This window comes from Mesocricetus auratus, unplaced genomic scaffold (assembly GCF_017639785.1).
Source record: "Mesocricetus auratus isolate SY011 unplaced genomic scaffold, BCM_Maur_2.0 Super-Scaffold_100055, whole genome shotgun sequence".
Lineage (NCBI taxonomy): Eukaryota > Metazoa > Chordata > Mammalia > Rodentia > Cricetidae > Mesocricetus > Mesocricetus auratus.
Window position 1 is genome coordinate 4547198 of NW_024429232.1, and position 26076 is coordinate 4573273.

The 26076-nt window shown below is 51.4% G+C and overlaps 1 protein-coding gene and 1 long non-coding RNA gene across 2 annotated transcripts; both read right to left on the bottom strand.

Annotated features, from left to right (window-relative positions):
• Positions 1-749: 749 nt before the first annotated feature.
• LOC121136258 lies at positions 750-5884 on the bottom strand. The gene is made up of 2 exons (XR_005873404.1): positions 5752-5884; positions 750-884 (listed from the first exon to the last, which is right to left on the bottom strand). It is a non-coding gene; the product is annotated as an uncharacterized LOC121136258 (long non-coding RNA).
• A 12427-nt stretch (positions 5885-18311) lies between these two features.
• Mb (myoglobin) lies at positions 18312-25639 on the bottom strand. The gene is made up of 3 exons (XM_005086010.4): positions 25409-25639; positions 20332-20554; positions 18312-18892 (listed from the first exon to the last, which is right to left on the bottom strand). Exons 1-3 carry the CDS (start codon positions 25501-25503, stop codon positions 18746-18748), a joined length of 465 nt encoding a protein of 154 aa, XP_005086067.3. The 5' UTR covers positions 25504-25639; the 3' UTR covers positions 18312-18745.
• Positions 25640-26076: the final 437 nt, after the last annotated feature.

Sequence of the window (26076 nt, forward strand, 5' to 3'; positions counted from 1 at the left end):
CATGGAAGTTAATAGTCCAGAGTGCACTGCTTTACACTACAGGTGACATTAAGATGTTGACCACAAGCCCCAGGACACCATTAAAAATAAGCTTAAATTTTTGTTGCATTAATTTTTGTGTGTGTGGGGTGTGTGCATGTCCATGTGCCACAGCACACGCGTGTAGGTCAGGTGACTTTCGGGTTTGGTTCTGCCCTTCTCTGTATGGGTCCTTGGAACCAATCTTAGGACTTCAGAATATCATCAGACTCTTTTTTTTTTTTTTTTTTTTTGGTTTTTCGAGACAGGGTTTCTCTGTGGCTTTGGAGGCTATCCTGGAACTCGCTTGGTAGTCCAGGCTGCTCTCGAACTCACAGAGATCCACCTGCCTCTGCCTCCCGAGTGCTGGGAATCATCAGACTCTTATATTAACTCCCTTTTCTGAGATGACAATGGAGTATCACATTTAAAATACCCAAAGGAGAAAAATGTTAGTATGGGGTTTATTAAAATCATCTTTGGGGGCTGGAAAGATGGCCCAGAGGTTAAGAGCACTGGCTGTTCTTCCAGAGGTTCTGAGTTCAATTCCCAGCAACCACATGGTGGCTCACAACTATCAGTAATGGGATCTGGTGCTCTCTTCTGGTGTACAAGCATACATGCAGGCGGAACACTGTATATGTAATAAATAAATCTTTTTAAAAATTTAAAAAAATCATCTTTACGGTAAAAGGTCATAGAAAAGCCCCGATGAAGACACAAAGCCAGAGTTTAAATTACTCATGTTACCTTTATTGAGTGACCTCTAGGGTAAGAGCTCTATCCAAGCAGTTGCTGACAGGATATTGACAAAGTCCTGATGACTGATCCATCGCTAAGGCAGCAAGCAGCTCCTCAGAAATATCCTAGCGAAGGAAGATTATCCAAGAAGTCAGAAGAGCTCAGCTGCTCTCGCTAGTAGTTAATAACAACTTTTTTTTTTTTTTTTTGGTTTTTTCGAGACAGGGTTTCTCTGTATTGTTTTGGAGGCTTTCCTGGAACTCGCTTTGTAGACCAGGATGGCCTGGAACTCACAGAGATTTGCTTGCCTCTGCCTCCCAAGTGCTGGGATTAAAGGCGTGCGCCAACAACTTAAACCCAAAGGGAAAGTGGCCTGTGAAGTGGTCTTCTCTACCCCTTTTCCCAAGTAGAGTTGGATGTGACCATCTCGTCACAGGAAATCTGAATTAGAGAATTCACTAAATCACAGACTTCCCGGGCATTGGTGGTGCACGCCTTTAATCCCAGCACTCAGGAGGCAGAGGCAGGGGGATCTGAGTTCAAGGACAGCCTGTTCTACAGAGCAAGTTCCAGGACAGGCTCCAAAGCTACACAGAGAAACTCTGTCTCGAAAAAACAATGAACATATACATGTAAACACAAATATACACATGCAGACATATGCATACATATGTACACATAAATATGCGCATGTACACACAAGTATACACGAACACACATAAATATATAATACAATTGTACCCTCATAAATATACACATGTACACAAAAGTGCACACATGTACATACACAACTATTTGCATGTACATACACATAAATGTACAAATAATTATACACATGTGTACTTGCACACATACATAAACATTACAAACACAAATATATACATGCACACACATGAATATACACACAAACACACAAAAAGACATTTGCATGCAATGTGTACATTGAATGTACACACAGGTTAAAAAGGTGTAAATATATACATGTACACATAGCTAAAAAGGTGTAAATATACACACATGCATGCAAATATACACACACAAATATATACATGTGCACACATAAATATACATGTATACATCTCAAATAGTCACATGTATACACATGTAAGCAAGACACGTACACTGTCTTGTCACTTTTCTATTTCTATTGAGACACTGTGACCAAGACAACTGAATTTTGTGTTTGTTTTTGTTGACAGGGTTTCTCTGTGTAACAGCCCTGGCTGTCCTGGAACTCACTCTGTAGACCAGGCTGACCTCAGACTCACAGAGATCCACCTGCCTCTGCTTCCCAAGTGCTGGGATTAAAGGCGTGTGCCACCACCACCACCAAGCTCTGAGGCAACTCTTGCATTAGAAAAAACTTAATTGGGAATGGCTTACAGCTTCAGATGCTTACTCCATTATCATCATAGCCTTCATTCCCCTCATATACCAGGACCTGAGAAAAACATTTTTAAGCCTAACTTTGTCCTCTATTCTGCTAAGATCTTGCCAGACCTACAGAGACTCCAGAGTTTCAGACAGCCAGAACTGTGATGGAAAACCAGCTACTCTGGATGTGGCAACACCACAGCTTTCTCAGGTTCCCCCCAAAATAATCAATGCCCCCAGGTCAGCAGGAAGCAGTCTTAAGAACTCAAAGTTCTTATTCCCTTACCTGCCACGTCTAACACCCCCACCTCTTTTAATCATAAATAAAGGTGGGATGAAAGGTTCCGGCATTACACTGGCTTGCCTGTTACCTGGCAGAATGCACTCAGGCAGCACTCTGGCCAGCCCAGAGTTCTGTGAGAACCAGTCTGCATGCAGTTGCAAAGGACCCCTTTAAAGGACAGACCCTGCCCCCTTAAACTCTCTCTTATCCATCTTCCCTCACTCTCATCCCCTCTCTCATCTCTCCTCTTCTCTCTTACCTTACTCTCTCATGTCTGTCTCCCCGCTTTTGGTCTTGCTATAATAAACTATGATTAATATGTTCTCCATGGCTTGTGCTCCGTCCATCGCGCTAGTTCTTATTCACTAATTAATAACACAGGGGACATCTCCAGAACACTGAAGCAGGAGCTGAGAACTACATCCTGAACCACAGACTGAGACACGCGCGCGCGCGCGCGCACACACACACACACACACACACACACACACACACACACAGAAAAAGAAAGGAGAGAGAGACAGAAAAAGAGAGACAGACAGGAAGAGAGAGACAGCCAGAGAGACAGAGAGGGACAGGAATACTGACTGACTGGGCCTGGCATGGGCCTTTGAAACCTACCTCTAGTGACATACTTCCTCCAACAAGGCCACACCCCCTGATCCTTCTAATTCTTTCAGAGATTTCCTCTCCCTGGTGATGAAGCATTTAAATATATAAGCCTATGGGGGTCATTCTTATTCAAAGCACCACACACACATAAACATACACACATGCACAATAAATAAACACGTGTACATATATACATAAAGATACATATGTACAAATACATAAACCTATACACGTACACATACATAAACACTTGAACACGCACAAAACACACATGTACATGCATATATGCACATAAATATTCCATGCACATATGAATATATACAAGCACATATATGTTCACACATATTCACATATGCACATGTAGATAGATATATACATGTACACATAAAATATGCACATGTACATGTATGTTTATGTCTGTGTACATGTTTACATTTGTGTGTATTTGTATGTTTATATGTGTGTACATGTGTACATTTTTGTGTGTGCATGTACATATTTGTACCTGTGTATATTTATGTGTATGTACATGTTCTTTCCTCCTTCCTTTCCTACATGTTTTGGTCTACTTGGTCACGTATGCAGCTTTTTCTTTGAGATGACAGACAGAGGAAGGTGACAGGACGAGACACTTGGCAATCTGTGCACAGCCCCACCATGTGACTGTCCTCAGCTGCTTCCCTCAGGGGATCCTGGACCCTTAAGCCCCACGTCTGCCATCTGAGGGTGATTTCTATCCCAGACCCACCGGAATCAGATAGAGACCCCCATCAGCACTGACGGAAGTGTGGTAAGGGGTAGTCTGTTAAATGACTAGGTTAATCCATGCTTTTCCAGTGTCGTTTTGGACCTGCCTGGTCACTGTTCAGCCGTCCTTCCCCCAGCCACATTCACTTTGGTGAGGCTTCCAGGACAGTCCCTGACCTTGATCACGCTCTAAACATACTCTGTAGTGTCTGGAAGGTGCTGCCAAGCCTTACAATACCAGCAGATGTTACCAGACCTTTCCGAGTCCTCACTAATGTGCTCCCCAGCCCCAGCTGATGTAAATGTGGTTTTGTCTTTAAAAACACTGGACCCCTGAGCTTGGGCACCAAGAATCTCACCAGAGGGATGAGCCCACTCTTGGTCTGGCTATTAAAAAGGACTCAGAACTTTTAATTGACTTAATCGCCGTGATTGTCAGCAACTATCTAGCAGGCTTGTTTCAGCCTGTCGGTACCCATAAAGATGGCTCCAATCCATCTTGGCTCAAGGGCAGAGAGTTCAAAAACTGTCCTCATAAGTCATAAGACCTACAGTAGGACGTTCGATCTTGGCCTTGGGTGTCTTATCTAAATAACAACAGGCCTGGTCTGAGGTGTGGTTACTCCTGACCCTCAAGGCCAGGTAATGAGAAATTGAAGCTGAGGTGTGGTTACTGATCCCTTGGAGAAACCAGGAAGAAAAGTCTGTTTGTTCCATATACATGACATACCGTGTTCCTCCTTTTGGTTAAGGTATACAAGAGTGGTGAAAAATAAACTTGGGGTGCGTGCAGTATTGACTGAGTCTGCCCTCCTGACGTCTGTTCTGTGTCTCTCTCTTCCTTTAGCGGGTCTTCCTTTAGTCTACACTCCCCTCTCAGGTACCAACCGTGGGCTGCCTAGCTGGCTCCGCCTGCAGCCCCGCAAAGACAGCTTCCCACATCAGCCCAGCCCAGCCTTCCTGGCCGGGGAGAGGTGGCAGGGGAGATGTTCAAGGCCCCTCTTCTCTCGCGCAGTCGGGAGAGGTCTGGGATGATTGCTGTTCTGGTGGAGGAGGTCGAGCCCGACCGGGAGCCTTGTGGGTAAGAGGGCTGAGCCCCAGGGGAGCCTTCTTCTGGATAAGGGGATAGGCCCAAGAGGGATAGGCTTGAGGTTAGGGAGGTCCTTTTTGGGGGAGCCTCTTCCTGGTTTGGGAAGAAAGTTTCTGACTGGAAATCCTTCCCCACTCCTCCAATAGTGGGGGACCCTGTATCCTGGTTCTGTCTCTCAGTAGAGAGAATGGCTTCAGCTTTGCTTGAATGAGTAAGTGCTTGATGCGCAAGTTTGGCCTGGGGAGTTAGTTGTTTATTTGATTTCTTGATTTTGCTGCTTGTGTTTCCGTTTTGTCTCATCGCTGCGCCCCATCAAGGGGAGCGGACTCATCTGAAATTCTGCTGGTTTTTCCAGAGTCGGCCAGTAGGTGGCACTCTCTGCATGTCGTTGTTAGCAGTCTTTTTGTCTGCTAGGAATGCCTCCTTCCTAGCTCCAGGACTGGAAATTTCCAAGTCCTGGAGCCACACCCCTGGCCCTTCCCCCAGCCCAGGCCTGCTTCACCAGCCAGGTCCCCGCCTGCGCTCGCTGTGGTCCCCGGCCCCCCTCCATCCCGGTGCGGAGCTCCTGCTCCTGGGGGGCGGGGGCGCAACGCCCGGCTCCTCGCAGTCGGGAGCGGACCACGGGGCTCCCAGGTGCTGACATGCGGCCCCGTCTCCAGCCTCCCGCCGCTTGTCCCGACGCCGAGGACCTTCTGCTTGGCTTCCTCCCTCCGTGTGCAGCCCATCTCCCCCGTCTTCCCCACCTCTTTCAAGTCTTCCTCCTCCCCGCAACCACAGGCCCCTCTATCCGGTCCCCCCACACTCTATCCACCTCCGCACCCGCAGCCACCCCTACTTCACCCACTTCCCCTTCTGGGTCTCTGCTTCCGCCCCGTCTGTGACTTACTTCTACGTCCCCTGATGGGTGGATATGGCCAGTTTCCCCAACATCCCACACGTCCTTCAGCCAGCCATGCCTGGACTCAGCCATGCCTCTGTTTTTGTGTCACAAGATGCTCCACCTCCACATGGGGGGGCAAGGTCTTAGAGGGAGGCGGCACTCTTGCCCATCTACTTCAGATTTGTACAACTGGAGGATGCAGGCACCCCACCCCCCACCCCCCACACCCAGCCCCAAAACCTAAATGCCCTCCTTCAATCCGTCCTAAACCCTGGGATGATTGCTAGCAACTCCCCGCCCGACTCTTCTCTTCAGAGGAAAGAACATTGTGGGGGCAGAGGCAATAAAGACTTTTTTTTTTTTTTTTTTTTTTGCCTCAGCTGAAAAGCTACTTTTGAAGTCGTTTTCACATTCAATCACCGTGATTGGAACCGCAATACTTACAAAGGTTCCCAGGCCCTGGACACTTCACCGGTACCTTATGACTAGAGTTCGGGTGCAGCTCAAAACTCCGCAAATCGAAGACTATTGGGGTCCCTCAGGGCCCAGAAGAGTCTCCTGGAGCGTTTCTCACAATTACAAGAAGCTACCAGGATTTATATCTCTTTGATCCACTGACTCCAGAAAAACGCTAGAGCATTAAATTTAGCTTTTGTCACTCAGTCAGCCCCAGACATTCAAAGAAAACAAAAACAAAACAAAACAACAACAACAAACCTCTAAAGGCTAGCGGGCTTTGCAGGGAAGAGTGTAGGGAAAAGGGACCAGCCAAAGAAACACACCCTGAGCAGAGCCAAAGAAACACACTTTGTCCCTGCAACCAGAACCAAAGAAATGCACTCTGACCCTGAAATTAGAGCCAAATCTGACCCTGAACCTGAGAAGAAAACCAACCAATCCCTGAGCAGGAGATCTAGCCTTTCTGAGCTCAGGGATTGAAATCTGACCATTCCCCACCCTGGAAATCTCCCTGGAAAAACTCCCCCCTAAGAAGCCCTATATAAACCCTGTCTGTTCAGTTTGTGACTGTCCCGCTGTCCTCTGCCACCCTGGCAGAGGGCAGCCACTCTCCTGGATTCTTCTTTCCCAATAAAGCTCTTGAATGAGGTTTGGGTGAGACCTTCCTTTGCCAGTATGGAATGGAAGAGAGAAGTAACAACTTTTTGCCAGAGTCAGAGTAGAACTAAGCCAGTTGAGTAGGACTGTGACACTTTTGCCTGGGAAACCTACCCCTAGTGAAGTGGAGTTGTTACACTCTGGGGGATCTGAGCTGAACTGTAACAACTTCTCTGGGGAAGGCCCTGCCCTGCCGGAGCAGAGCTGGTGCACTAGGGAAGCCTTTCCCTGGAGTAGGGCTGTAAGCTGCTATGATTTCTGTGACCTGTGGTATTCTTTGGCTCCGAAGTTCCAGAATATTTTGTTTGGTTTTGGTTTTGGTTTTTGTTGTTGTTGTTTTTGAGACAGGGTTTCTCTGTATTGTTTTGGAAGCTGTCCTGAAACTCGTTCTGTAGACCAGGCTGGCCTTGAACTCACAGAGATCTGCCTGCCTCTACCTTGAGAGTGCTGGGATTAAAGGCATGCACCACCAGTGCACGTCCAGAATGCTTTTTCATCTGAGCTGTAACACACAGTATTCTTTGGCTCTCGAGTGCCAGAATCCCCATCCATCCAAGCTGCTGCAATGCTTACACTAGCCAGCTAATCTTGATATGGCTACCCCAAGGGCTCAAAATTCCCCCACACTCTTTGGGGAGGCATTACCAAAGACATAACAGGACTCAGGGTGTACTCAGCACTGTAACAGTTCTGCTCCAGTATGTAGATGATCTTTTGGCAGCTGCTGCCACTGCCACTGCCACCTGTTTGAAAGACACAAAAGACTTGCTCCAGCTGTGGCAGGCATAGATGAGGTGTCTTGTCTCTGAGAAAAAGGCTCAGTTCTGCCAAATAGAAGTCTCCTGTCTGGGATAAAGATCATTCAACGTAATCAATCAATCAATGGATCATCAATCCTCACAGTGTTGCAGGAGAGGAGACCACCCTTCAGATCCCCATTCCTCAGGCAGAGAAGCAGGTAAGGACATTCCTGTGGGGTGGGGGTGGGGTATTGCAGCTCTGGATTTCTGAGTTGGCTACAATAGCCCAGCCCCTCTATTCTGCCACTGCAGAAGACCAGCCTTTAAAGTGAACTGAGACAGCTTCCACACAGACATCTTTTTGTTTTGGTTTTACGAGACAGGGTTTCTCTGTATTGTCTTGGAGGCTGTTGGTCCAGCCCGGCCTCGAACTCACAGAGATCCGCCTGCCTCTGCCTCCCGAGTGCTGGGATTAAAGGCGTGTGCCACCACCGCCCAGCGACACAGACTTCTTTAAACCACTCCACCTCTTCATCCATAAGACTCAGAGCCTGGGACCCTGGTGGGTGTCGCATATTTATCCAAATATCTGGACCCAGTGGCCTCCAGTTGGCCACCCCGTCTGCATGCCTTTGATGTGTCTATCAAAGCTGTTCTTATTACCAGTAAAGACTCGGGAGTCAAATATCACGGTGAAAGCATGATTGATCAGAGAAGCGATGGAGGGACCACCTGCTGACCTTCTCTCCACACTTCCCAGCTCGAAATCTTCAAGTCCCTCCCTACTCCTTCCTGTGTGTCTTCTCTATCCATATTCTTGTCTTCTCTATGACTAATTCCAGTCAGTTATCACTGGCTCCAACCTCTGATTCAAGGTTAACTTTATTAACACAGTCTTGGGCTGTCACAGTTCGATCAAATATTCCGTAACATGTCCTAGTCTGCTATACTAGTAAGGGAAGCTGACAAGTTCACCCTGGGCCAGGACCTGAGTTTAAAGGCTCTTTATGCTGTGAAAACCCATCTATGGGCTGGGCAGTGGTGGCGCACGCCTTTAATCCCAGCATTCGGGAGGCAGAGGCAGGCGGATCTCTGTGAGTTTGAGGCCAGCCTGGTCTACAAAGCAAGTTCCAGGACAGCCAGTACTGTTACGTAGAGAGATCAGCATTTCAGAAGGCCTTAATTTGGGCCGGGCATTGGTGGCGCACGCCTTTAATCCCAGCACTCGGGAGGCAGAGACAGGCGGATCTCTGTGAGTTCGAGACCAGCCTGGACTACCAAGCGAGTTCCAGGACAGCCTCCAAAGCCACAGAGAAACCCTCTCTCGAAAAACCAAAAAAAACAAAACAAAACAAAACAGAAGGCCTTAATTTTCTCTGCAGCTGTCTGGAGGTGAGTCAAAAGTGAACAAAATAACCCCCAATGTTTCAGTAGAGGAAACTAAGGACCAGATGGAAGCATCCCTGCCCAGTCAAGGGTAGACCTGGGTGACTGAAGGTTCTGCAAAGAGGTGAGGCTTGCCCTGAGTCTGGGCTGGACGGTGGTGAGGGCTCTGTGAGGGCAGAGAAGTCTGTGGGGAGATCCCTTAGGGTTTGGTCTGGAGAGCCGACAGCTGGGGATCAAGCTGAAGCTGGATTGCCAGGCAAAAGGCTAAGGTGATGGTCAATGTTTCCCCATAGATGAACCCATAGCCGGAATACTCCCATCATCCTGAGGGACAGACTTGACCACAGAAATCCCATCATGCTTAGGGACAACCACAGCTGGAAAAATATTATGGTTGGGAAGGCTCTTGCCCTCAAGAAGCTTTATATATTATCCATTCACTTTGAAAATTAGCTTGTCTGTAACTGCCCCTTGACGTGTGCTTAGGAGCCATAGGTCAAGCAGAACCAGACCCTACAGCCCAACGAGGCAGACAAACAGCATGCCGTAAGAAATGGGCAAGATACAGAAACATCTCAAACATGGAGGAGATACATCCCATGATCCCCTGTGGGTGCCTGGAACCTTGGACAGGACCAAACTCAGTATGCAATATGCTTTATCTTACACATACTGAAAGGGGTAAACTAAACTCAAAAGCTTCATTCCTAATAATTTAGAGATAAAGGGACCAGACCCTCACTCAGCCCCTGCTTTAGCAGCCATGACAGGCTACAGAAAAGACACGTAGGCCTCTGACACAAGGAAACTCCAGATCCTCTGGCCAGAATGGCTACCCAAAGAAAGCCCATCTCGAACCTTTCCCACCCCCAAATTAAAGAATGTAGGCTGTGTTGAGCTCCCTTTCTGGTAAAACACCAGTGATGAAGTGAGGTTACACAGAGCCCGGCGAGTTCAGGTCCCACCCACAGAGGTGTTTCAACCCTGGAGCACCACACCGTTGGGGGGGGGGGTCCTGGCTGTACCGAGCGGAGGACCAGGGCGTGTTGTTGGTTGTTTTCTAGTCTTTTCTCTTTTGGCTCCTTGCTCTTTACTCTTTCAGGGGGCCCGACACCCAGCTCCCAGGTAAATACACAAGGAGATGAATTATTACTTACAAGTGCCCAGCCTTAGCCTGGCTTGTTTCTGCTTAGTTTTTCTTAAATTGTCCCATCTCGCCGGGCGTTGGTGGTGCACGCCTTTAATCCCAGCACTCGGGAGGCAGAGGTAGGCGGATCTCTGTGAGTTTGAGGCCAGCCTGGTCTACCAAGTGAGTTCCAGGACAGCCTCCAAAGCCACAGAGAAACTCTGTCTCGAAAAACCAAAAAAACAAACAAACAAACAAAAAACATTGTCCCATCTCGCTTCTGCCTCTGGGCTTTTCCTTTTTTTTTTTTTTTTTTGGTTTTTATGAGACAGGGTTTCTCTGTATTGTTTTGGAGGCTATCGGTCCAGCCTGGCCTCGAACTCACAGAGATCCGCCTGCCTCTGCCTCCGGAGTGCTGGGATTAAAGGCGTGTGCCACCACCGCCTGGCAGCTTTTCCTTTTCTTATTTCTGTAATCTTACTTTCACTCTTACTCCATGGCTGAGTTGCAGGGGCAGAGGGCCTTCAGGGTGGTGCCACCAGGCCTCAGTGTCGCAGGAAGAACGCAACATGTGGGGAGAGGGCGGAGAAGGCCTTGTGACCCAGTTTTACCTGGTGTGGGGGGACATAGTCCTGTGTCGCTTAGGTGACCCCCTTCCAGCCCTGAAGGATGACTCAGCTCGGCCACGGCACCATTGTCCCCTCTGCTCCTCACCTGTTATTCTGGTAAGGCTGCCTCTTAAGATGCCATGACTGCCAACACCAGGAGTCTGTGCCAGAGTGAGCCTGGCCGGCACCCAGGGTGGTGCACCCCTGCACGTCTCTCAGTGGCCTCAGCCGGCCCTGTGTCCTTACTGGGGCACGTCCTACCCTGGTCCTGGCTGCTTCCGGCCAGGTCTTCTGTCCTTGAGCCACTTGGCACCCTGAAGAGCCGGGCTTCACTGTGTAGGGGCCAGAGACCGGCAGCCCCCCCCCCCCGAGGCCCACTCCATGCTTGTGAACCTTTCTCTCCATGTTCAGCCATTACAGAGTCCAGGAGACTAAGGGACTGGAGGGTGAGAGAAGCCAGAAGCCAACGTGTCTGCCCGTGGGGGTGGGGCGCTCAGAGAGGGAGAGACAGAGACTGAGAACACCTGTATCCTCAACCACGCCGTCAGAGCTAGCCAACGCCCAGACACACCCAGACTCTGCTGTGCAGACACTGGGATGGCAGCTCCCTGACTTGGGGCTGCGGAGAGCAGTGGGCGGGGCTCTTCTGATCGTTTCTTTTCTGAGTGGACTTAATCTGAGTCTATCCTTTGTGTCCCATCACTGTCACCAGCTTCTTCTCTTCTGATGCTCTGTCCCCTTGGACCTGGACAAGGGGAGGTAGACCTGGCTGTGCCGCACCTGCCCTGGGAGATCTGGGGACCTGATGGATAGTGGCTCACCAGACCGCCTCCTCCCTCCCTTGGTGACCCTTGCCCTTGGCTGCAGAGGAAGAGTGGGAGAAGCCACCACCCCGTCAGGATGCTGTGTCAACTGTGTTCCGGTGGCAGTGGCAATGAGCACAATCTAGGCCTGCAAGGTACATTAGCTCTTCTGATCCTCAGAGAACTGCGGAGTAATACATTCTTACACTTCAGGAGGGGAGACGGAGGCCTGGAGGGGTGGAATAACATACCCCAAGTCATATGGCTCATGAGAGTCCCCCAGTTGCCTCAGTCAGAGGACCTGGGCCCTGGCTACCCCAGGAAAACTGGATGTCACCCTAGACTCCCAAGCCTGGTCTGCCTGCAAACACTTAGTGTAGGCTTTGGTGTCTGGCCGCAGCTGGCAGACTAGTGGGCTCTGGGCTTCAAACACTGGTGAATGTCTGTTCCCTGCTATATCCCAGGGGGCTGAGAGTGCAAGCTCACATACACATACACACACACACACACACACACCTGAGTACGCACACGCAGTCTTCCCTCTAGAACCACGCCATGACGTGCTCACCACTCACTGCAGACTAAAGTTCTGGGTATGAATCCTACTCTGCTTCTTCTCAGGTGGTGAGAAGGCCCTCTAACTGTACTGTCACCGTCGTCTGTGAACCAAGAATGGCAGGCAGTTGTACCATTAGTGTTCTCCAGAGACCCAAACCTACTGGAAGAACCCACAGGCTAGAACATAGGAAACTCCTCACGCCTGGTTCTCCCTCCTCCATCACTCCACAAAACACTCCCAGAAAAATTTAATCCTGCCCCTGACGCACACCAGGCAGGCCCTCAGTCTAACCTTTTCTGGTAGACTAACTCAGCTGGCTTGTTTTGAAATCTGGTGCAGAACCTCGTCATGGGCACTGGCTGACATGGGGACCAGTGGGACCAGGATGCACGCACACCCCTCCCATGCGGGTCAGTCCTCAGTGCAGAAGGCGCCTGATAATCCCATGTTATAACCCACTAGGCCCACAGCCCCCCTCCTCCAGGTGCGGGGGGCAGCCCTTTCTCCCAGCAGCGTTGTAATGGGAAGACTGTGGTGGGCAGTTCCGGCACACATGTCTCTGTTGTGGACCGCATAGCGACCATTGCTGCTTGACGAAGTCCCAGCGTTTTCGCTTTGAAGATCACAACCCCCAGCACCCTTTGACCTTCATCGGTTATTGATTCTCACTGTTATCACTTCCCGTGGGCTTCACCTCTTTAATCAAAATGACTCTTTGGAAAAAAATCCCTGGCACCGTGGAACCATGCAGCACAGTGACTCGGCATATAGGAATCCCACTGTGTGGTCCTAATTTCACCAAGGACAGGGAAGTCAGGGATTTCCTAACTGGCACACCCGATCCCAAGGGTGAAGAGCCTAGATGCGGACCTGGGGCCATCAAGTGCAAGAGTTGAGTGAGTGTAGAGAAACCAGAATGGTCCGGTGTAAGCTGTTACGGGAAAGAGTGAGACATCAGAGCTTTGTCTTTCGGGAGCGTATGAAGGAAGCAGGCCCACACAGTAAAACTAAGACACAAAGGGATAAATTAGGTAACAGCTCAGTGCTTATTACACCACATGGTGCAAACATGGTGAAAAACGCTTTTAAATTGTAGCTATGCGTCTGGTCCCCAGAAGCAGTCCTTTCCCCAAGGTCAGGCGTTTGGATAAGGGCCTCCATTCCGACAGGGGCTGAGGACAGTTCCTGCTTGCTAAAAGCAGTCTGTTTCCTCATCTCTGGCAGGAGGAACTTGTGGCCCTTCCGTTGATGTAGGAGGGCTCCTGGTGGAGTTACTGATCCTTTGAGAACAGTAGGCTTTCAGATACTTGCTGAATTTACTGCTTTTGTCTCTAACGAAGTTAATGCCTGCTTTGGGTCCCTGAATTACTGAGCTGCTTTCAATCTTGCCTGTGGCTAAACTATTGACTATAAAAGGTGTAGCCTGTTTTTCAATAAACCAGCAGCTACCGAGTTCGCCCTCAGATCAAGTCAGTCTCCTCCTTCCCCTCACGGACTCCATGCCCCCTCTTAGGGACCTGAACTCTCTGGACTCCCCCTGCAGGACAGTACCCAAGCTTGAGGGAGGCACACACCTGTGACCTTGCTGGTCAAAGGGGTCAACACAGGGCAGGTGTTTATTTCTAGTGCTCTGCAAAATGCCAGCTTAGGAACAAGCTTTGTGTTTGTGGGTGACCTGCAGCCAGAGAACAACGTGTGGGTCACTTGGAGGCGAAGCTTCCTGAGCTGTTTTAAGTCATACCTTTCATTTGCCACCCCTAGTGGCGTACTCCATACATTCAATTTTCTTTCCCTATAAAAAATATATATGGCCAGGCGTTGGTGGCGCTCGCCTTTAATCCCAGCACTCAAGAGGCAGAGGCAGGTGGATCTCTGTGAGTTCGAGGCCAGCCTGGTCTACAGAACCAGTTCCAGCATAGTCTCCAAAACAATACAGAGAAACCCTGTCTTGAAAAAACAAAAAAACACATGTAAGCCAGGTGGTGGTGGCGCATGCCTTTAGTCCCAGCACTCGGGAGGCAGAGGCAGGCGAATCTCTGTGAGTTTGAGGCCAGTCTAATTTTCAAAGAGAGTTCCAGGACAGCCTCCAAAGCCACAGAGAAACCCTGTCTTGGAAAGCAAAAACCAAACCAAACGAAACCAAACCCACATGTAGATGGTTTAAATCTCCAGTAAGAGGGCCTGAGGAGTGTGCACAGGTGCAGCCCCGCCATGGCTAGTCCCATGGCTTTGGTACAGCTGCACAGCTTTTAGGAGTTGCTTTCAGTTTATCGCCAGCCTGGCCTAGATGGTCCCTCTTTGTGCTCTCTCCAGTTCCAACTCATCAAGCTTGTCACAGGCCAGGCTGAGTGGAGACATCTGGGTGTTAACGGTCCCTGAGGAGGTCACTGTGCTGTGCTGCATGTTCATGGGCCCTGCAGGGGGTCAGCAGCACGGGCAGGAAACTGAGATCACAGGTGAGAGTTGAGGAGCCAGGTGGAGCTGGACAGCGTACATACATCGGGACGTTTTGTCGCACCTGCTGTGCGGCCTGCATCCGAGAATGTAGCGAGGTGGTCGGGATAGATGACACAGAGACCGGTCGGTTGCTTTAAGAAAACTTTATATTTCCCAAGTCAGCTTAGGAGTTGACCCCAGTCCGCTTAGGAGAGCTCTCAGCGAAATCTCAGGAGAAGTCTCCCCAAGAAAAAGGGCTTCCCTTTTTAAGGACTTTTGCCATCCATTTACATACCATTCTTTCCACTTCTCACCCTCCTGGCTGGTGGTTTAATCTCCGGCCCCAGAATCGGGGAGACACCACAGGGGGCAGGAAGAGGCATCTAGCCATAGGAGGTGTGGAAGGCATGGTATTTCAGTGAGCCAGCCCTTATCTGAGCCCTATCAAGCTTTAAAGCACTGAATTGTTTTCAGTAAACATTACATAGATGCCTGCTCCCAGGCCGAAGGGGAAGTGGGTTTCTGCTCAAGGTCTGGTGTCCCCACAACGTTTCATACGCGCATGCTTGAGCGTGTACACATGCACGGGTACAGACAGACACAGACACAGGGCTCAGAATCAGAGCTTCCAGGGTCCCCCTGAAGCCTCTTGAAACATGTATTTTTATTTGTTTATTTATTTTGGAGACAACGTCTCTCTTGGTAGCCCTGGCTGTCCTGGAACTCCCTATGCAGACCAGGCTGGCCTCCAGAAATCCACCTGCCCCTGCCTCTCAAGTGCTAGGGTTAAAAGCATGTGTCACCACGTCCCTCTTGCATGCAATCTTTAAAATGCCCGCAGTTTGCAAGCTGTGCTCACATCAGTATACACACAACTGTTCCAAGCTGACCGGATGAGCCAGGAGCTGTGTGTGGAGCTAAAACACGCTGTCCTACAGGGGATGCCAATAATCACAGCTTCTGGTTTGGAAGAGTGGAGGCCTTTGAACTCACCCCACTCTTAATACTATTCTGGATTTTTTTGTTCAAGACAGGGTTTCTCTGTATTGTTTTGGAGGCTGTCTGGAACTTGCTTTATAGACCAGACTCGAACTCACAGAGATCCACCTGCCTCTGCCTCCCGAGTGCTGGGATTAAAGGTGTGGTGCCACCAATGCCCGGCTTATTATTTTTTTTTAAGATTTATTCATTTATTCTGCATACAGTGTTCTGCCTGCATGTATCCCTGTAGGCCAGAAGAGGGCATCAGATCTCATTACAGAAGGTTGGGAGCCATCGTGTGGTTGCTGGGAATTGAACTCAGGACCTCTGGAAGAGCAGCCAGTGCTCTTAACCGCTGAGCCGTCCCTCCAGCCCGTAATTCCAAATTTAAAACAAAACAAAAACCATCTGGATGTGGCGGCAGGACACATTTAATGCCAGGATTTAGGACACTGAGATAGGGCTGACTCGTCCCAGTTGGGATGGTGTGTTTTGGACACTAGTGAGTGTTGCTCCCAGGAACTGTCTTTGTTTCTTTGTCCTTAGCCTTTACAGACTGTAAGACTGCTGTGCCCATGCCTCAGGGAAGGGCGGTGGCTACTGGAAACCAACAAGAAATAAGCCACGTCTTCGCTGGGGTGTGTGGTGGGAGACACAGGCCCCACTAGAGCCAGGAAGATTTCAGGCAGGGCAAAGGCTGGAACAAGTCATGGGACTCCCTGCCACTCTCCCTGAAACTCTCTGGATGCAGAATGGAACAGAACCGAGATTGCAGTGGGTCTCAGAGATCACCTCCAGATCACAGAGCACCCCGTGTGGATTAGGAAAACACATTCTCTCCGAGGCCATAGCAGAGACCCAAGCCTTAGAAGCTGCCATGAACAGGCACTGTGTGGAGCGTACTCCTGCATCAGCCTGGCTGAGGCCTGCAGGAGACAGTAAAACCCAGATGAGTCTGTGGGGACCAAGTCCAGAGTATAGGCTTATGCCTCAACTCTAGGAGGGGCCTTCCGGAGCAGCTGGGGGTACAGCTGGGGGTACAGTGGCCCCAAGGACAATACCAGGCCTTGGCTTCAGTCACACTGCCATACCAAGACTCAGCATGTGGGATCTGCCGAAGCTTGCCTGGGGCTGAAGAGAAACCCCAAATAAACTGAAGCATCTGCCCCTGGCGCCGCGGGGACTCGGCCGGGCTAGCGAGAGAGTGACAAAAGAAGCAACCAGCCTGTGTGTGCACGCTGGAGCTCTTAACGCACTTCTATTTTTGCCTCCAGGTTTGACTGATTCACCCAGCAAGGTGAATGCGGGGCAAATGTCAAATACCTGGCATTCCTCTGCAGCCTGCATCTCTTCCTGCCGCTCAGGAGCCAGAAGTGTCCCTGACAGGAATGCTGATGGGTGGCTGGCAGCAGGGGAAGAGCCAGCTCCTAGGAAGATCACATGTCGGCAAGAGCCCATTGTCTGAAAGTCAGTGGAATTTCTATAAGGCAAGGGCATAACCCCACATAGGAATGAAGACATTGTTATCATCATTGTTAATCACCATTAATACTGCGTGTGCAGGCTTGGTGAGTGTGTGTGTGTGCACACACACAGATGTGTGCACACTCGTACCCATGGTGGAAGTCAAAGGACCGCATCATTTATACTGTGTGTGCAGGCTTGATGAGTGTGTGTGTGTATGCGTGTGCATGCGTGTGCATGTGCACACACACAGATGTGTGCACACTCGCACCCATGGTGGAAGTCAGAGCACCGCTTCATTGACTTGAATGTTCTTCCATCTTATTGTGGGTCACCTTACGTCACCAGGCTTGCAAAGACGCCCCTCCCTTTGAAACAATGCAGTCCCCCAACTTGGGATCTCACGTCAAGAAAGGAAAAGCTGAAGTTTGGTGCAGCCGAGGAGGTGCTCACCTCCCAGGAAGAAATTCCTCACTGTTTGGACAACTGTCAGACGCCCCTTGCAGAACGGAGGAGACGATAATGGACCACCACACTCGGCCAGGACTGGTCAGCCTCGCATACTTCTGCTCTGTATCTTAACTTTACCTCCTGTTAGGACCCTGAAGATGGACTTGAGGGGTCATTGGGCCTCTCTGTTCCTGGTGTGGCCACACTGAATACATCTCCTTTCTCTGCCTTCCCATGTCACTATCTGTCTAATTGGCCTACTGAGGACGGTGGCTGAGCCTGTCTGATTTCAGCTCTGACGGTTCAGCCGCAGGAACAGGCCTGCTCTGCGTCCTTGGTGAGGCTCACACTCCCCATCATGCAGTCTGCACCAGAGACGTGGGTTTCTTCTCCCCTCCTGTGTTTGGATGACATCTCCCAGTTGTCTGTCCTCTCTGTGGCCAGAAGGTCAGCAGCTGCTGCTGTTGGCCACTGACTCTGTCCTAGGGTCAGAGTCCCTGCTGTCTTCTAGGCCACTGTTTGGATCTCAGCTCTGCCACTTCCTGGCTGGGTGACCTTCTCACATTACCTCAGCTGTTGGCTCCACAGTGACATCGTCTCCCTGTCTCCTGCCCTGGGCACCTGGCACCGATCCCCCTTATTGCCAAGGTCAGCTGGCTCTGCTTGCATTCCCAAAATCATGACACTGATCGGAGCCCAGGCGGGGGCCCTCCCCTCCCTGTCCCTGATCCCAGCCCCCTGTGTGCCTGCCATTGAGATGTGGCTGCAGAAAGGAGACGCCCAGCATCTCCTCTGTCTGCTTGCAATCCCAGAACATGCCTTCCCATTTCTTCCTGGGATGCTTGTGGGTGTCTCCCTTGCTGGAAGGGATGAAAAGCACCAGATGGGGACGATAAATGAGGGGTTTCAGGGTACTTTATTGAAACAAGGTGGGTCAGTGGGAACTTGAGCAGCAGATGTCCAGATGCCCACGGCCTCCTTTCCACTCTCTATGCCCGCTGAGCAACACTCTACCTCAAAGGTCAGGGTCGGTGACTTGGATTTGGGATTAAATGTGACAGTGGGAAGAGGGATTTTTCCAGAAACCAGGAAGAAGTGGGTCGTGGTTGGGTCTTAGGTGACAGGAGAACCGAGCATGACCCAAAAGACCTGAGGAAGCAGAGGTCTCTTTGCACGTCTGGGTCCCTGTCCCTGGAGCCCTGTCCCCAGGAGTGTGGGTTAGATGGCTGCGTTCCCCTCTTCTGTTCTCTGCTAACTTAGGGCACTGCACTCTCTACTTGCTACGTGACACTGGGCCCCAGCTTTGTGTGCCGGGCAGTGGGGGCGGGGGCTTAGCCCTGGAAGCCCAGCTCCTTGTACTTGGCGGCAATGTCGTTCCGGAACAGCTCCAGGGCCTTGCTCATGGCGCCTTGAGCATCTGCTCCAAAGTCCCCAGAGTGTCTGCTCTTCAGGACCTCAATGATGCTTTCTGAGATAAACTGAAGGAAGGGGACAAGAGGTTGTAAATCATTGGACTAAGCAAGCCATGAGCCGAGGGGTCCTCCCACCGCCCTCCCCTTTATTCCAGGACCGTTTCCCGGGCCCTTACAATGCCCGGGGGGCCTTCAGTGAGGTTATTGTGAACCAACTCCCTTATATGCCACTACCACCAGGAGGCAGGCACTACCAGCATCCCTGCTTTGTGGATGGGGAAACTGAGGCAGAGAGAGGCGTGTGGAAGACTTCAGCTGTGTGCTGGAGTCACACAGCCAAGAAGGGGCACTTGAACCCAGGGGGTGTTTCTTGACCCCGCCCCACCTCTTGAGTGCAGGACGAATGACCAACAGCCAGCCCACAAGAGCTCAGAGGTAGCAGACAAGACGCCTTGTCAGGATGCTAGCCCACCCTGGATCTGTGATCAACCAGGACACCCATGAGGAGGCTTCCCCATCATGTGCATTTCATCTCTGAATTTGGGACTCAGGATGACTATTCACTTATGGCCACACCAAACAGGTGGTCACAGCAGGTACTCACAAGGGAAGGGACAGGTGATATCAGACACCCCCATTGCCCACATGGGGATGGGCATCTGTGTGGGACCGCCCAGAATCCAAAGGTTTAGATGAAACCGTCACAGTGCTTATCATCAGTGATTTGGACTTTGGTCCCTTACAGCCTTGGCTGTTGTACTAAGTGGCGGCATTTTTTACTGAGGAGCCTACCAGGCGGCCTGGGTGAGGTCATGTAGCCGGTGACTAAGGAGCTAAGGTTGGTCCCAGGGACTGTGGACATGCCCCGTTAGCTCAGGAGTGCAGGTGCTGCTCTGATCTTTCCCACTGGGCCCTCACGTGCAAGTGACCCACCAGGAAGCACCGAGGGACACGGGTGACACACCCGTGTCCCTCACAACCCACAGATACAGCAAAGGTGGTGGGGCCTCCGTCTGTGGAACCTAGCCCAGCCTTGGGGAGTGACCTTGCCCTGCCCTGTGACTCCAGCTGCAACCTGGGAATTGAGAGGACCCCCTTGGGGGGCTCCTGGCCTGGTTTCTGGCCAGGCTACAGTACAGCTGGTGTCTGGACCATCATGGAGTGGGACAGTCATGCATTGGAAAACAGAGGGTGCCCTTGACTTCCACCGCTAGAGAACCCCGAGTGGGAACCCTGCCTCTGTGACTTGCACGAGCAGTCTGTGTCTCCATTTTCCCATCTGTCCAGTGGGTACAAAAAGGGCTCCTGCTGATGGGGAGAGGGCAAGCTGTGTGTCAGTCATTTTCACACTGGGGTGCATTGGGAGGCAGACACTGTGTGGGTCCTCAGGACCCTTGAGGGGAGCAGATCTGGGGCTGACTGCAGAGGGGAAATGGGGCTTCAGTGGGGGAGGAACCAGGCCACTCACAGAGTGACTGAGCTGGGATTTAGCGGCGGCCACCTACCTCCAGGTACTTGACCGGGATCTTGTGCTTGGTGGCATGTGACTGGGCCAGAGGCTGGATCTCGGCGGCATGCTGTCCCTTCTTCTTCAGGATGACCCCCAGGGCTGTGAGCACGGTGCTGCCATGCTTCTTTAGGTCCTCTGAGGCTTTCATCTCATCTTCTGACTTCAGGCTCTTGAACTTGTCAAACTTCTCCAGGGTCTCGGGGTGGTTCTTAAACAGCCTAGGGGACAAGGACGGACGGAGTGAGACGAGCAGTCTGAAGGCCACCAGACCCCAGTTATGTTTGTTCCCAGCTGTGTGACCCGGGCCAATTCACCACACGTCTCTATGCTTCAGTATTCCCTGTGAATGCCGACAAGCGGATCTAATGAGGTAACCCGTCCGACGTCTGGCACGGTCTGTGGGATAAATGCCTGCTGTTCTTTTGTTACCATTGATGCCATCGCCCTCGTGGTCACCGGGAGGGGCAAGGACAGTGACATCTCTGTGTCCTCACCCCATGTTATCCCGAGAGGGGGGTGTGCTGGGCTCACACCTGCCTTCCGTGTTATCCACACTCTTCCTGTTTTATAGGCAGGGTCAGGACTCTGAAGCGGAATGTCCCCAGCAGGATCTCAGGGCCAGTGTGCAGAGAAGCCAGGCAGCCATTGGATCTAGACGACTCAGGAGGCCACCTGAAGGCCTCTACCTGAAATTCTAGACCTCCTGGCCAGCTGTGACTGCCGAGAGACCCAGCTACATACCAGCATAGGCTTCACCCGGTTTCCAACAGTGATGGCAAAGGGACCCACCAAAGGCCACATTTGTTCCTGCCCGCCACCCTGGGAGCTCTGGCTTCACACAGTCAGGGACCCAAGCCCTGCTCCAGGAAGACGGTGAGGGCTGCAAGGGTCACCACTCTCCTCAGATGAGGTCAGTCCCTGACCCACTTGGAGGTAAATAAAACACCATTGAGGGCAGAGCCTGGACAGTATTAGAATTCACATCTGGTCCCCTCTAGAGCCCCACCCTGATGTGTTTATCAGGGCGACCCTGGCTACGCAGGCTCTGCGTCATCCTCTGTGACACATACATTCCTCTTTGTGCACCAAGCCGTGTGGGAAGCACCTGGTCCCCATGGCCCCTGGCCCACAGTCCCATGAGGAGGACCTCCTATGACCAGGACACCAAGCTGCTTCATCCAACCCAAGAGCTAGGTCTGGCTGCTGGAGTCACCTTCTCCACGATCCCCAGAGTTTGTGACCTGCTGATACCCCAGACTCTTCTCCTGAGGTGTCTATCCCCCTGTGGGGACAATGGAGCCTGTGTTCCTTCCCCGTTCCAGTCTCCCTTCCAGGCCTGCCGGTCTGGTTAGGACCCCACGGTAAGGGACCGGTGGCTCCTGAGAGTTTTGAGTGAGAACATGAGTGCCGCCTACTGAGTTTGTACACAAAGGACGTGTGTGTTTAAAGCGCTTTGTAGGTTTTTTACCTGCACGTTTCTCGAACCCCCACAGGACGCCTGAAGCAGATTCTGCCATTGTGTCAGGTCACAGAGGAGGAAATGGGGGGTCTAGGGCAAAGCCAGCAAAGGGAGTGTGGGGGCCCTGCCTCTCAGTGCATGACCGGACAGCAGGACAATGAGGGCACGGCATTCCACAGTGGGGATAGTCCCATATCACTAGTGGATGGCCGCCAGAGGTCGGCCAGTCCAGGCCCCCTTCCACACCCACAGACATTCACTCATCGCAGACAGGTCTTCCGGCCACGCAAGTGCCTCACTATGCGTCAGTTGACTACAGGGTCCCCTGATGTGCCCATTCCAGCTGCATGGACTCACATGGACTCAGGAACCCACATGAATTGCTTGTTTGTTTGTTTTTTTTTTACATGAATTACTTCATGCCATCACTGTAGCACACTTCTGAGAGAGCTTGGTGTTAGCAGACTCCATGTGACAGTTGTAGAGACAGGCACAGGAAGCCTGAGTGTCCTGCAGGGGTTTAACTAGACCCCGTGGCTTCTCCTTCACTCTCTGTGAGCCCTATAAAGAGCCCTGCCCAGTCACATTTACAAAGGCATCCCCATTGTAAATGATAACACAAACCTAGCCCCTCTACACACACAGGTGCTCAGAAGCAGGGGGTGCGCATGTACACACACACACACACACACACACACACACACACACACGTGTCTGTTCTTCATGTGTGTGAAGGACTAGGCACACAAGCTGGTGCCATGAAAACGGGGTGGACGGATCTGTCCCCAGCCTTGGACAGCCTTGGATGTGTCACGGCACCCCTCTGGGAGCCCGTCCAGAATAGTGTGCGTCACTGACAGCTTGTCTCTGGCACCTTGTGCGGGGTCCCTGAGCTCCTCACTATTATTATCTAGCGACAATGATCCTTGAGTTCCTGCTGACAGATGCAAGACCTGACACCCACAGGTGAGCCCAAGGTCACCAGGCTGGATGGGGCCACAAGGGGGTTAGAGCACTCGAGGCTTGGGCTTTTGGAGACACGACGTTCCACGTCTGGTTGTCTCCAGTGTCCTGTGTGATCCTGAAACAACCACTCAGCCTTCTGGGTCTTAGCTCATTGAATGCAAACCAAAATGGTTGCTTAGGTGATTTCTAGAAGGCTTGCCCCAATCTTGCCCTCTCCCAGAATTAGGCAGAGGAGAACAAGGCTTGCTCTCATCACAGGAGCAGAGGTACAGGCCCTATATAGACACTTGGTTCCCTGAACCCCAAGTCTCACAGATGGAGTCCCTGTAGTGGCTTGGAGCCCATGCTCTTGGATTTCCCTGAGCACACCTGACTTGGTTCCTGTGGGAGAGACCAAGGATGTTTTCTCAGGGTCCCTTTCTTCATCCTGTCGCCAGGTGACCAGGCTCCGCAGACAGGCAGTCAGTCAGGCGGTCAGGGAAGTGAGGCTGCCTCTCTGCTGGCCTCTAAACAGCTGCCCAAACAATCAGAGCCCAGTCTAGGAGTTCATGGGGGTGGTAGACAGAAAAACTACCAAGAGCTTAGGCTACAGCCAAGTACCCTGTAGTCTACAGCCAAGTACCCTGTAGTCTTACTAGCTATGCAATTTGGGACAAGTTGCTAAACCTCTCAATTAGATGTAATACATGAGTTCATAAAGGTGTTCGTAACACAGGGGTTTTCTGTGTGAGACTTCCTCCTCCTCACCCCCCCTCACCACCACTATCCTGACCAGGAGTCTTTCTTAGGGGTGGCTTATCACTGACACCGGTTGGTTGGGACAGTGAGTCACTTCTCTCATTATGTGAGAAGTTGTTATCTCCAGCAGCTGTTTCCAGCCCTTTCTTGGGTCCTAAATCCTTTCCCCAACAAAAATGTCATATGGGGGGTTTGGGAGATGGCCCAGCAGTTAAGAGCACTTGCTCCTTTCCCAGAGGAACCGGGTTCAATTCCCAGCACCCACGTGGTGGCTCACAACCTTCTGCAACTCCAGTTCCAGGGGATCCAACACCCTCTTCTGGCTTTCTTGGGCACGGCATGTATAGCATACACATCTATATATGCAAGCAAAATACAAAGAAAATAAGTAAATATCTTAAAAATGCAGGTTTAAATGAACCTGAAAATATTTGGGAAGAAGAGGTGAGGCTCAGAGGGAACCTTCCACCTGGAGCCATCTGTCAGCTCTGCTAGCTACTGGAGCTCCTTGTTCTAGAACTCTGTGATTACCAGCCTAGGCCTGGAGTTCTGCTAAGGTAACTTGGAGAAATGACCTTGCTGAGGTCAGCAGACAAGGCTGGGGTTGGTGTCTGGGACAGGCCAGGAACCCAGTGTCCGTGGTACACTTGCTACCCTGAGAGTTGACATGACTCCTTGGGAGGCCACCTCCCTGCACCCCAACAGGAACAGCTGGTGTGGCCCCAAGGCCCAAGTTTGAGGCATGGTGGGATGTTATGCCCTTGGGGCCTCTCAGGGCCAGCTGCTTGGGCATCGTGTCCCACCTGGCCAGGGTCCGGGCAAGTCTCAATTGCTCCCCTGGGAAGGGAGGAATGTCTCTCTGATGACACAATACTTTGAATCTCCTTCAACGCCCCAAGTCCTGGCAGCCTTGGAATCTTGCAAGACACTGTTTTGCCAACCCTGCCCCCCCCCCAATAGCCTGCTGTCCACAGCAACAGAGGGCAGAGAGTGGGAGGGGTCTCAGAGACTGTGGTACATAGTACCTATTTAGTTAACAGCATAGAGAGGAGAAACAACTTGTCCAAGGTCACACAGGAAATATGTAGCCTAAGAACGGATACCAACTTGGGGTAGGGGTGAAGTCAGTGAGACAGGCCTGCAGGCCCAGCATCTGAGGAAGAGTTAGGGAAGAAAGATAGGCAGCTGTTCCAGCATGGCCACCTAAAAAGTGTTCTGACCTCAGTCGACCTTGTTCCCAAGCAGAGGGGCTGGAAATGGACAAAGTTGAGGGGAGTATGCAAGACCATGGCAATCAGGAGGGAGACTTACCCTGGAGCATAAGTAGCAAGGACATTCATTTCCAAACTGCAGTTTCAAAGACATTGCAGGGGCTGATAGCAACAAGGCCACCTCCTCCCAGAGCCAAAAAAACGATCACTCATGGATATCCCACCAGGCTCCTGAGCCAGCCAACCCCAGAGCCCAGGGAAGAGCCCCAGCATTTGAGTGAGCCATGGGAAGTGACCCTGTTACAAGCCTCAGCACCCTCCACTTGCCCCGGCTCAGAAATGTGAATTTTCTGGGCAGATTTAGGAGATCCTTGCAGCAGTGGGCAACCACACACTCCAAGATTTCAGTTCACATTAGTGGACCCGATCTCTCACAGCCCTAGCTATTCTGGCTGTCCGCCATGATAAGCTCCTTCTGGTGGACTGCTTCATGCTCAAGTTTGTTCCAGTTGCTGACACCAGCTGGAATGGATGGATCCCCTTTTCCTTTCCTCAGTCCAGTCCCCAGCCCTTAGAAGCAAATGAAATCCCATATCATCATTGCAGCCAACTGGTCTACCCTGTCAACTTCCACCTTGCAGCCATACACTGGTAATCTTTAGGGGATGGGTGGAGGGATGGGGGTCTCTTCCTCTTACCTGATGAGGACTTCCTGTCCATGGCCAGCAAGGTCAGTCTCCACCTTCCCCCAAACATTCAGCACCTGCTGCCACTCCCCATCACTGAGCCCCATGGCAGCTTCTGAAGAGGACAAAGGAGTCGAAAGGACTGAGTTTGGGCCGGGCTGTCAGCTGTGGTTTGAGACCACCTGGTCCTGAAGGGCTTTTATACCTTCCCGGGTGTTAGTCTGGCCAGGATCACTGGGTGCCACCCTCCTCAACCCCCCCAGGGGTCTAATCTCTCCCTTTCTCCGGCCCTCACATGGGCAGCTATTTTGGGGCAAGTGCCATTGTGGGGAGCTAGGACAGCTTGGGGCAGTAGGGGGTGGGGAGCGGGAACCAGCCAGGCCACTGTCTGGACTTGCACAAGCCCACAGAAAGGGCACCGAAGCCACTGCCAGCAGCTGAAACCCAATTCTCCCCCTGTCTGCTGCCCCAAGGGGACTTGTCATGTTTCTAAGCTTGGTACAGGCATCCAGCTGGCCCCCAGAAGTCTTCTCTCACTTTCTGACTGCTTTTCTTTTTTATGATATTTGTGTGTGTGTGTGTGTGTGCACGCGTGCGCGTGCGTGTGGGCCACAGCATGTTTGCAGAGGACATCTTTTGACTATAGATTCTTGGCCTTGGTGGCAAGCTCTGGAACTCCC